The sequence below is a fragment of the Papilio machaon genome, chromosome 21 (genome assembly GCF_912999745.1).
Source record: "Papilio machaon chromosome 21, ilPapMach1.1, whole genome shotgun sequence".
NCBI lineage: Eukaryota > Metazoa > Arthropoda > Insecta > Lepidoptera > Papilionidae > Papilio > Papilio machaon.
In genome coordinates, this window is record NC_060006.1 from 3,785,512 (window position 1) to 3,797,477 (window position 11,966).

General features: G+C 34.2%; 4 protein-coding genes across 4 annotated transcripts in view; 3 read left to right on the top strand and 1 right to left on the bottom strand.

Moving 5' to 3' along the window:
• The window catches only part of LOC106721729 (nucleoredoxin-like), a 35,427-nt gene extending 30,607 nt beyond the window's left edge, over positions 1-4,820 (top strand). The window contains exons 4-6 of the mRNA XM_014516772.2: positions 2,618-2,822; positions 3,185-3,275; positions 3,530-4,820. Of these exons, the coding sequence (XP_014372258.2) occupies positions 2,618-2,822; positions 3,185-3,275; positions 3,530-3,948 (715 nt within the window). The 3' untranslated portion in view covers positions 3,949-4,820. The remainder of the gene's footprint in view (positions 1-2,617; positions 2,823-3,184; positions 3,276-3,529) is intronic.
• A 774-nt stretch (positions 4,821-5,594) lies between these two features.
• On the top strand, positions 5,595-7,203 carry LOC106721752 (ATP-dependent RNA helicase WM6). Its single transcript, XM_014516797.2, has one exon. The coding sequence runs from the start codon at positions 5,734-5,736 to the stop codon at positions 7,009-7,011; it is 1,278 nt and encodes a 425-aa protein (XP_014372283.1). The 5' UTR covers positions 5,595-5,733; the 3' UTR covers positions 7,012-7,203.
• Positions 7,204-7,423: 220 nt separating this feature from the next.
• Positions 7,424-9,400, bottom strand: LOC106721746 (venom serine carboxypeptidase). The gene has a single exon (XM_014516790.2). The coding sequence runs from the start codon at positions 9,122-9,124 to the stop codon at positions 7,727-7,729; it is 1,398 nt and encodes a 465-aa protein (XP_014372276.2). The 5' UTR covers positions 9,125-9,400; the 3' UTR covers positions 7,424-7,726.
• A 541-nt stretch (positions 9,401-9,941) lies between these two features.
• On the top strand, positions 9,942-11,374 carry LOC106721515 (venom serine carboxypeptidase). The gene has a single exon (XM_014516465.2). It carries the CDS (start codon positions 9,963-9,965, stop codon positions 11,358-11,360), a length of 1,398 nt encoding a protein of 465 aa, XP_014371951.1. The 5' UTR covers positions 9,942-9,962; the 3' UTR covers positions 11,361-11,374.
• The last annotated feature ends 592 nt before the right edge of the window (positions 11,375-11,966 follow it).

Below are 11,966 nucleotides of genomic sequence, written 5' to 3' on the forward strand. Positions count from 1 at the left end.
CCTGCAATTTACGACCCCATTCACCCGACTCCCTGCGTACAGATGTTTATCGTATATTACAACAATATCAGACAAACGATGTTAGATTAAACAGTAAATTATTTTTGATTATTTCAAACTATAAGTTCCCAGTGTCACAATACCAGCAAAGAAACATATCGTTATCTCTCTTTTTACAAAGAGAACGACAGGGATGACACTAAAGAAAACAGTTCCCAGCATTTAATTACTACTAGTCCTGATCATGATATTCATTTGCTCCATACATTTTGTTCAATTATAAAAGTTAGGTACAAAATAAATGATCTTAAGCTACCAGTGACACCCAGTAGTGGGCTATAATTATAATAAACCCAGCTTGTTTCAATCAACTTTTTGTAAATCGTGGCTTGCAGTATATTTAAATTAAAAAAATAATAAAAAAATCACAATTTTTTGTTTGGTGCGGAAACAGCACAAGAAAGTAAAATAAAGAGGATTCATTAAATCGCTTTAGAAGTCCAAAACTTTTATAAGTTTTGACTAAGTCCATTATGCCTTCAAAGTATAGCAAACTTTATTTTAAGCTTTCGTAATATGCCTTGACATCAAAAGTTAGATGAATATAAAACTGAAAAATTATATATAAATATATAGATATTATCCACGCATCTTGAATAGAAAAGATTTATTGATTGTTTGTAAACTTAAATACTGCACTGATTTTATTCACATATATACAAAATGCTGCACTTGCATGATGAAAGCGTTTAAGTTCTCTCTATGAACAATTCAAAAGCCTTAAGGGATGAAACTGGCTGTAAAGTTAAAATAAAACTGCGACAGAATCCATTGTACAAACGCTTTAATCTTCCTTTGTCTTGTTATAGCAGGTATAGAAAAAAACATTGCACATTTTTTTAAATCCGAAAACACAATGGACAAAGGCTATCTACGGAGAAAAGTCTTACATGTGTAAACACCTATGTACATTTCTCTTTACCCTGCAACTAGTTGCAATTTGCACCAAAGAAACATTATAAATTATAACTTAAAGTCGTCTAAATCTATTTTATTTTACTAACCTAAAGTTCAAAGATATTTTTAAGTCAAACATTTTAATCAAAAAATCTAGTTAATCTGTAATAAGATAAACAGTAATATTTGATATTACAGGTAATTACTAACAGGCGGAGCGTCGGTGGCTCAGGGGTTAAGCACTTGACTTGCAATCTGCAGGTCCTGGGTTCGAATCCCGCCATGTACCAATGTGTTTTTCGATTTTCGATTTACATATGTACATTTATCCGACGTTCTTACGGTGAAGGAAAACATCGTGATGCAACCTGCACATATCTGAGAAGAAATTCAATGATATGTGTGAAGTCAACCAACCCGCTCTTGGCCAGCGTGGTTGACTATGGCCTAGTCACCCCTAACTTGGGGTAGGCTCCGAGCCCCTCGGTGGGGACGTATAGTGAGCTGATGATGATGATGATGACTAACAGGTGCCTACAAAAAATCGCTTTATACAGCTGAAAATCCATACAATAAATTTCTATTTGCCGACGTAAATATAGTGCTGCCAACATAAAACTCGCTTTTCCGAACGCCACTTTACTTTTATGAGCAGCAGTTAATGGGCCGCGATGGAATGATGGCGGGAAAATATAACAAACACCCTCTAGCATATTTCCCGCCGAAACTGACAGTACTCTGTGTTGCTAGTCATGTTTATTACGTAATAACTGGCAAAGGCGAATTGGAAAGTTATTGTAATTTATTAACTACTGAAGAAAGGAAGTTATGATAGAGGCTGGTTAAAAGCTAGTGAGTAGAAATAAAAATGTTAAATAACTACTCACTACCCATTAGAATCTGCAATAACTTTAAAGTTGCACATGTTTTCCAATTGTTATGCTGACCTAATAGGAAAATAACAATTCGAGATCAGTGTTGCGTTTTCGTTAGTTAAAAGTTAGTTTTCACATTAAGTAAACCAAATGTTGGAAAAAGTATTGCCAAAGCCTTTGTAAGTAAGTTTTGCGTACTTGTTATTTAACAAGAAGTTGGACGGTTGCGTGCTGACAAAATGTTTTTGAAGTTTCTTAAGCTCTTACAGCATATTAAATGAAAAATCGAGGCCTGAACTAAATATATTTAATATGTATCCTTTATTTATTTATTTATCTTACCGTTGAACCTCAATTAAAAATCTTTCGTACCTACTAATAAAATCACATTCCTACTCATTTTTCATTCCAGTAAGTTTTAAACACAACCAATTCCGTGTGAAATCATAAGCCAGAGTAAAGGTTTTATAGGCGGAGTTAGATCGTAAAACCTCTATCTTATTACTTCAGCCCCATTAAAACCGTCACGGGCGCAGTAATAACTTTATTTAACAGCTTTTACTTGCCACTGTGCAGTTACCACTTACCCTGTAATATTGTATTACTTTTTAGCCGACTTCATGTACAACAACATTGAAAACAATTTCGAAATATTTTTGTTTAAGGCATTTTTCATTTACATTTTTAAAGCCGCTTCAAAAACGAACGATAAAACGATCAAAGGATTGCTACAGCAACTAATATAATCTTTGAAGCAATGACAAAACATATTATATAAATTCCAGGAGCGAGCAATCGTACAAGCGTACGGTGTCATCAGTAAGTGCGGCGGGGGCACTGGCAGTCCCCTGGACGGCGACAGAGGCTCGTCTGGCGCTGCCCACCGCACTCGGCGTGGCCGGTATTCCCGCACTAGTCCTCACTGACTGCAATGGCAAAGTTATCACCGCTAATGGCAGACAGCATTTAGCCGCTGATCCTTTGGGACTGGTAGGAGAAGCTAATGAAATATTTATATATATAAACGTCACTTTAGCATATGTGTCCTTGACTAGCTGTCGCCCGCAATTCCATCCGCGCGGAATTTAAAGAAATATTAGTCAAATTTCATAAAGATCCGTTCAGCCGTGAAGATCCTTCTAAAAAACATCCATACAATCTACATTCTATATCGTACACAGTAACTATTAGACAACTGATTGCAGCAGTAAATCTTCATTTAAGGCCTTCCTTAGTGACCGCGATTCTGTGGCGATTAGTTCAAGTTTATGATGATTCAATTATCGTGACACAACTTGTTGCAAATATAATGTTGATAATCGAGATGCAATGAGAAATAAAAACGTTTGCAGAACTTCCCGTGGGGTCAACGACCGGTGTCATTGCTGACTGAGCAAGCGTTACTCAAGATGGCCCGCCATCCTGCCGTCGTCCTGTTTATTGGTATGAAAACAACTTACTAACATCAACAGAAACCGCTGGATTTTGTAGATAACTGGAGACAGAAGAAATTGAAAGAGTCTCATCGCTTTCTTCATACAACGAGCAAAAGAAGTAAACTTATACTAGTGAAATGTGAATTTGTTTTTCAAATCGCTCATTAATGTATTGATTGTCATGACTATAAAGTTGTACCATACCACATTTATACTTAATCGCCTTTTTTATTTATAAAAAAATACTTTTCATATTTCCAGATGACGAGGACGCGGAAATAGAATTCTCTGAATCAGTGCTAACACCGTCAGCGGAATCCTACTACGAGGAGTGCAGTATTCAGTACCCCGGCTTCTGTCCTTACCAAAACTCCTCAGACGACGAAACTATGGACTTTGACTACACAACATCACGTTCAAGAGTTAAGAAGAAATCGTTCAAACATGTCATGTTTTACATCGGCTTAGATGGTACGGACAGTGCTGATATGCTACGAGAGCATATAGGCTTAGATGACGCTGTACCATTACTCACGGCAATAGATTTCCCCAAACAGAGAATGGTCACAATGAAATATGGCGACGAAATCACAACAGATTCAGTACAAAACTTCGTTGACGCTTATTTGAGCGGGAACGCCGATTTCAAACCATTAAAGCCTTACACTGAGAAATGTTAATTTATGTAACTCGAAAATAGATAGTCAGTCATTAGGATTTTCGAGGAAAATTTTATTTTATCAAGAAATAGCATTCCCGCCAAAATTTGAAGAACTGATCAAACCATAGACAAAAAATAATGATATTTTTTAACCACCTTCCAAATAAATGCATCTTTCCACTTGAACTATATGCAATTAATATGAAAGCAATAAGCTTAATTAATCTAGATGCACAATTTTCGAAACTTAGAAAGTAGTTTTAAAAAAGTCTTTATGAAGTAAATTGAAATGATGACTACGGTAAAAATGTGGCCTTATATGCTGCAGCATTTAAATCCGACATTAAATCACATCGTAAATGACCATTTATTTCCTATTTCGATGAGTCTTAAGACCTACCTCATGACTACATCATAGGTCAATTACTGTACTCCTGTCAACCTTTTCTTCCTACATTGGTAAAATGTTTTTTTGTTTTGCGGTTTCAATAGAATCAAGAATCAATATTTATCTACCACGATTAGATATAAGTAGTCTGCAAAAAGTATTTTATAAACATAGGAGTAGCCGTAGTTTGTTTTGTTGTTTTCATTATCGACTAAAATTATGTTATAGCTTGACCAAGCAATGTAAAAATCCTCGACTTATTGCGCAAAATATGGAAGTAATTCTTTTACGCACATTGGAAGTGATCTAATAAAGAAGATGATTGAAGCGTCCCCATGCCATGGTTTTTATATTCTTGGTTAGGCTACTGGAGCATGTAATTACATAATTACAGAATTCTGTAGCATGTATTGTAGATTTTTGTTTCTTTACATTTTACATAATATCAGTATTAAAAATATATTAATTATTTTTACCTGTAACAATGTTAGCATAATAGTAATAGGCATAGACAATGTTTATGTTTAATTTAATTTTCGATCTGTGATTCGATTGTTTTTAAATTAAAATCTTCGTATTAACTAATGTGTTATTTATTTTTTATTTATAACCTCGATTTTCGAAAGTGTCTTCTTTTCATTCAAACTACGGCGATTTGTGTTATGGTTAAAAAATAAAAAGTCGCAAGGAGTTATAACTGCCATTGATGGCACGCTATATAATATTTAGGGCACGATACTCATCACAAAATTAATTATCATTAGGTATACGTCCCCACTGAGGGGCTCGGAGCTTACCCTAAGTTAGAGGTGACTGGCACGTAGTCAACCCCGCTGGCCCAGCGTGTTGGTTGACTTCCCACATATCTTTGAATTTCTTCGCAGTTATGTGCAGGTTGCATCATGATGTTTACATTTATCGTAAGTACGTCGGAAAATTCACATACAAAAAAAATATGCATACAAAAAAAAAGTGCGAAGTAGGTATTATATGGGCAGCATACACAAGCACGAGTGATTTCTACGCTACGGAATGTTTTCAGTAATCACAAAATCATAATTATTTGATAGATGAACCATATTGAATATTAACATACACATACACAACAAATATTTCCTTCAACTTCTTACTATTTTTATTATTTCAACCATATAAAACGGTGGGAAATATAGTTAATGAGCGAGTCAAATAATTTTAAAACACTAAAAACAGAACCACAAACAACTGTTGTTTAAAATATTTTTAATCTGTGTTCAAAACAATGGCTTGGTTTGTTTCTTCTCTATGACATTTTGTCTTTTGGCTTTGATCGGTAGACGCCATTAAAGTGAAATAAATCTTGCGAAATTGAATTCACGTGCTATTACGATTTATATATATAGTTTAGCAATAAAAACAAACAACAAATCGTAAGCAATGGCTGACAACGACGATCTTCTCGACTACGAAGATGAAGAGCAGGCAGATCACCAAACCGCCGACGGAGCAACGGAAGCGGCGCCAAAAAAAGAGGTTAAGGGATCTTACGTATCGATTCACAGTTCTGGATTTAGAGATTTTCTCTTGAAGCCTGAAATTTTAAGAGCTATAGTGGATTGCGGCTTCGAGCATCCTTCAGAAGTCCAACATGAATGTATTCCACAAGCCGTTCTCGGAATGGATATTTTATGCCAAGCGAAGTCCGGTATGGGTAAAACTGCCGTGTTTGTCCTAGCAACCCTCCAACAACTCGAACCGTCCGAAAATCATGTTTACGTTTTGGTCATGTGCCATACCAGAGAGCTAGCTTTTCAGATAAGTAAAGAATATGAGCGTTTTTCAAAGTATATGGCGGGTGTACGTGTGTCCGTTTTCTTCGGTGGTATGCCGATACAGAAGGACGAAGAAGTACTAAAAACCGCATGCCCTCACATCGTGGTTGGAACGCCGGGAAGAATACTGGCACTGGTAAATAGTAAGAAGTTAAACCTTAAACATCTGAAGCATTTTATTCTCGATGAGTGTGACAAAATGTTAGAATCATTGGACATGCGACGTGATGTACAGGAGATATTCAGAAACACCCCTCACGGAAAGCAAGTAATGATGTTTTCTGCTACATTGAGTAAAGAAATTCGACCTGTTTGCAAGAAGTTTATGCAAGATCCTATGGAAGTGTACGTAGATGATGAAGCCAAATTAACTCTGCATGGACTTCAACAGCATTATGTCAAACTGAAGGAGAATGAGAAGAACAAAAAACTCTTTGAACTTCTTGATGTGCTGGAGTTTAATCAAGTAGTAATATTTGTTAAATCTGTGCAGCGCTGCATAGCACTCGGTCAGCTACTTACAGATCAAAACTTCCCAGCGATCGGTATCCACCGCAACATGACTCAAGACGAACGCCTATCCCGGTACCAGCAGTTCAAGGATTTCCAGAAGAGGATTCTAGTTGCAACTAACCTATTTGGTCGTGGTATGGATATTGAGAGAGTTAACATTGTCTTCAACTACGACATGCCAGAGGATTCAGACACCTATCTTCACCGAGTAGCCCGTGCGGGAAGATTTGGTACAAAAGGCTTAGCTATAACTATGGTATCTGATGAAAATGATGCTAAGATCCTGAATGAAGTGCAAGACAGATTTGATGTCAATATAACAGAGCTGCCCGAGGAGATTGAATTGTCAACTTACATTGAAGGACGATAGACATAAGAGTTGGGGTTTCATTCCTTTTGACTAACTTAAATAAGTCTAGATGATTACAAAGTTGTCTTTCATATTGTACTTGGTTTAATAATTTGATTTATATTGTAAGAATTACAGTGTGTATGTAAGTGTATAGGATGATTCTTTATTGAGTGATCCTGATATTAGGATACAAGTAAACTTAAATAAACAATAACAAAATTAAAGTGACATTTCATACTATTTATTGTCTTATTTATTCTCATTAAACTAGTAGGTACTTGTGATAACAATAATCAAAAGAAAAGGAAATAAAACAACAAACTATGTTATCTAAATATGGGTAGATATCAATTGATGTCAACAATTTTTGTATTTGCTGGTATACATTTTAACATTTTTATCACTTGAATCATATGCTTTTGGTTAAACGAACTTCAGTTATGTCTGGTGATATTAAAAACATCATTATAACTAACATCTTTATTGACTCAAATGTTACACATGATCTCATCAACATAATTATTATTACCTATGTTATTTTTTTTTTACACAATTAAGTGGGATGAACAAACTTGTTTCAAGTTGAAACATTCAACAGTGGAAATCTATAGTAACTTAAAGAATTGAACAAGTGTTTATCACATAACATTATTTAAAAACTTATAACTATAGCTTAATCAAACAGATTCATTATTTATAAAATATTACAAAAAATAAACTAGAATCATTAAAATTAGTAAAAGGTTTTCTCATGAGTCAACCTGGTAATCATGTCTAATGCCCACTTAGGTTGATCTCCAGGAACCATGTGGCCTGCATTCCTCACCATAATTTCCACCAGCTTGCCAGCCTGCTTCACATAACCAGCCAATTCTCCATCTACTTTCCACTGATATCTCTTAGCAGTTTTATAATCTTCAGATCCAGTAAAATTGAGATTCCTTAAGTAGTTAATTGTTAATGGATAGGCAACAATTATATCAAGTTGACCATTATAAATAAGGACATAGTAATGATCCAAAAGCTCAGTCATCAATGGTGCTACAGATTTCATCAAATCTTCTTTTAAATGTTCCTCAACTTCATGACCTGTGTGGAATGTTAAGTTACCAACATGTATTGCTTTTCTTACAAAAGCCTTTTGTAACATAGGACCAAAATCTTCAAAATCTATGTAATCTTTGGTGTGTAAGTAATTAAAGTAGAATTCAAAACCTGTCATGTTATAGAATAAGCTCTTGCCATCAATTAAATCTCCATTTAATAAAGTGTCAAATAACTCAAATGCTTTGTCCCATTGCTTCTTCTGAATATATTCAATGCCTTTCATTTCATATTCTCTAAAAGTATTGGCTTGATTCCAGTCTAGCAGACCGATTTGGTACAAATATTTGCTGTAAACCAGTTGATGTTCTGGATCACTGAGACCATTGCCAATTGCTATAGCTTTTAGATTAATTTTAGTCTTTGCTGTTGGATTCTTTTTGTGAATTGTATAGGCAAAGGTTGGAACATATTTTCCAGCATAAGATTCCCCTGTTATGAAAAATTTATTCTCTTGTAACTCAGGGAATAACTGGAAAAATTGTGTGATAGTTGAATAAAGTTGTTCACCAACCTGAGTCTCATTATTGCAATAACCTTTGGGATCTTTTGTAAAGCTAAATCCAGTACCAACTGGGTTATCAATATAAATAACATGATGGCTTAGAGCCCAATTGTACTTGCGACGTTCAAATTTTTCATCTCTCACTCTCAAAGGTCCATTTTCTGTGAAAAGTCCATATAACGACGAAGCACCGGGTCCACCTTGCAGCCAAACTATAACTGGTGCGTTTTTGTTGTTAGGTATCATCGCTGGGAAGTACCAAAAGAACTGATTAGAGTCATATTTCTTGTCAACTGTGAAGAAGCCGGCATAGCTTTTTATGCGTAGACTTTCCGTAAATGGCACTCGAGCTAGTAGCCTGCCAGCCGTTATGTTGCCGCTCTCGATGTAAGGAGTAAGAAATAAAGGTGCTCCTGGGTCTCCATGTACTTGGGTATTAAGATTTAACTTTGGATACCGGTGTAAGAAACAAGAAGCCGAAATTATAAATTGAAATAAAATATATATAGAATATCGAGACATGATACACGTGAAGTAACAATGGATGACGGAAAAGGAATGAACAGTTATATAGGCTAGGTAACGTTTATCAATAAAAGTGCAAAAGGTAATCACTTCAACCTAACCTTGTTATCACTTTAAATACCGTCAACAATAAAGTTTATTACAATAATAATGTGCTCTGCTCTACATTTACATATGCGCCAAAGAATATGAATTGTTAAATATTTTGCATTTAATTTAAAAATTTGTGATCGTGAAGATTCATACACTATGCTCTGCACTGCAATATAACCAAAACATAACAATAATTTCTTCAGCTACACAACACACAACTCTCATTCTGTTCTTGTCAATCTGTCATACAGAATCACCAGATTGCAGCAACTACGCCCTGCATTTTATATGTAAATTTCCGTTAAAAATTGAGATATTGACATTAATCATTTAATCAAATCGGACACTGTACAGCAATTTATAGATTTTTTTCGTAAGCATAAAATTAATATTGTTGCCGCCTTTGACTATTCAAATTTTCCCGCCCTACGAACCACTAACAGCTATATGAAATCTTGAAATCTCTGCCTCTTTCAGTGATATGGATGCATAACTTTAATTGAATGAAATCTAAACTGCAGCGATATACATAGTTAGTTTTACACAACACAAACTATAAAATAGAAATTATTTTTTATTATCTATTAAAATCGTTTACGCCAATGCCATTTTTGACATCATAACAATAACTGTAAACTTGTTGTAAACTGTTGTATTTAAAAAAATAAAGAATGCAAAATGAGATCTATTAAATGCGGTATTAAATAAAATTTATGAATATTTTGGCGTAGTTTAATATACAATGATAACTAATCTTATTCTATTAATATTTACCAATTTAATTTCCTTGAGGACATGTACAATATTTCCTTACGTTTATCCCCGTTTAAAGCTGGAGGCGAAGACTCCAGACGTTGTTGGCGAAGCGCTATTTCTGACGCCTCATTTAGAAGAGGGGAATATTTCACAAGCTCAAAACTTATCGAGAGTACCATTCACTGAAAAATTGGGATTCAAAAGTTACTCCGGTTTTTTTACTGTCAACAAAACGTTCAGGTCGAATCTGTATTTTTGGTATTTCCCGCCATTTTCAAAGACCGATGAGAGTCCTGTCGTTTTATGGCTGCAAGGTGGTCCGGGAGCGAGTTCGTTATTTGGTCTTTTTACCGAAATAGGTCCGCTTGTTGCTAAATCAGGCGGATTTGGTTTGCGAAGGTATCACTGGGCCTTACATTATCATTTACTATTCATCGACAATCCGGTGGGAACCGGTTTCAGTTTTACAGAACAAAAGACAGGCTATTGTAGAAACGAAGAGTGTATAGCTGAAAATCTTTTCAATGCTTTGCTACAGTTTTTTACGTTGTTTCCCAATTTGAAGAGTAACGAATTATACATCGCCGGTGAATCTTATGCGGGAAAATATACAGTGTCCTTAGCTATGTACATACATCGAAAAAATAGTGAGACAAACGACGTACAAGTAAATTTGCAAGGTCTAGCTCTCGGTAACGCTTACTGTGATCCTGTCAATCAAATGGATTACGGTAACTATTTATATCAACACGGATTATTAGACAATGACCAACGTAAAGTTTTCTTGCATGTACAAAATAAAATTGCCGAGAAAATAAAACAGAAAAATTGGGCGCAAGCAGACTTATTAATGGACAAGTTAATGGATGGCGGTTTAACGAATATATCATTTTTTAAAATGTATACAGGATTCAATTATTTCTATAATTTCATGAAAACTGAAGATGATGAAGATATAAGTATTTTTAGTAAATTAATCCACAATGATAAAGTTCGACGTATGATTCATGTCGGCGGACGTCCGTTCAACTCTGGCGAAGAAGTTCAAATGTATTTATCATATGATTTGTTAAAATCTGTAGCACCTTCAATAGAGGAACTCTTATTAAATTACAGAATAATGTTTTACAACGGACAATTGGATATAATCGTTGCTTATCCTTTAACTGTAAGTTTCTTGAGAAAATTAAAATATCCTTCAGCGTTTGAATATAAACATGGTTCCCGTTTAATTTGGTTTGTGGATGAGGAAATAGCGGGTTATGTGAAAAAAGCAGGCAATTTGGTGGAAGTTTTGGTTCGTAACGCGGGTCATATGGTGCCACATGATAAACCCAAGTGGGCTCTGAATATGATCATGAGATTTATACAGGGAACTTTTTAATCTAAATCTTTTTAAATTATTTCACTGTTCATGTAATTTTAAGCTTTAATAATGAGGTATGAAAAAATTTCATAAATGTTAACTCAGGATGGGTTCAAATTCGGTCAAATTGGGTTAATTCAAATAAAAAAAACTATGTTGAATTATTTTATCAGAAAAAAAATAAAAGATTTTATTTTTGTTCCACAACTTGCATGTCTATTTAATTACAAATAAATAAATCATAAAATTATAATCAAACTAATTATTAATTAAATTAATTTAACATCTTAATTGTCAAGTTATGATTTATTAATTATCAAATGTTAATATTTTCAGTTTTCATTTATTGCAAAACATTATTTATTTTATTTCCAAACCATGAAAATTAAATTTATGTAAATTATTAAAATATATTTTTTTTATTACTGCAACATTTTTCTATTATTTTTTTTTTTTATAATAAGAATTTCATATATTCTTCTAGAAATATGCAATCAAAAGCTATAATTCAAGATTTAAATTGAATGTAAATAATTTGTACAGATATTATTTAAATCGACAACAAATCAACTATTTCTAAACATTCATGTCATGCGTGAACTAAAAAAAACTTAATAATTACTG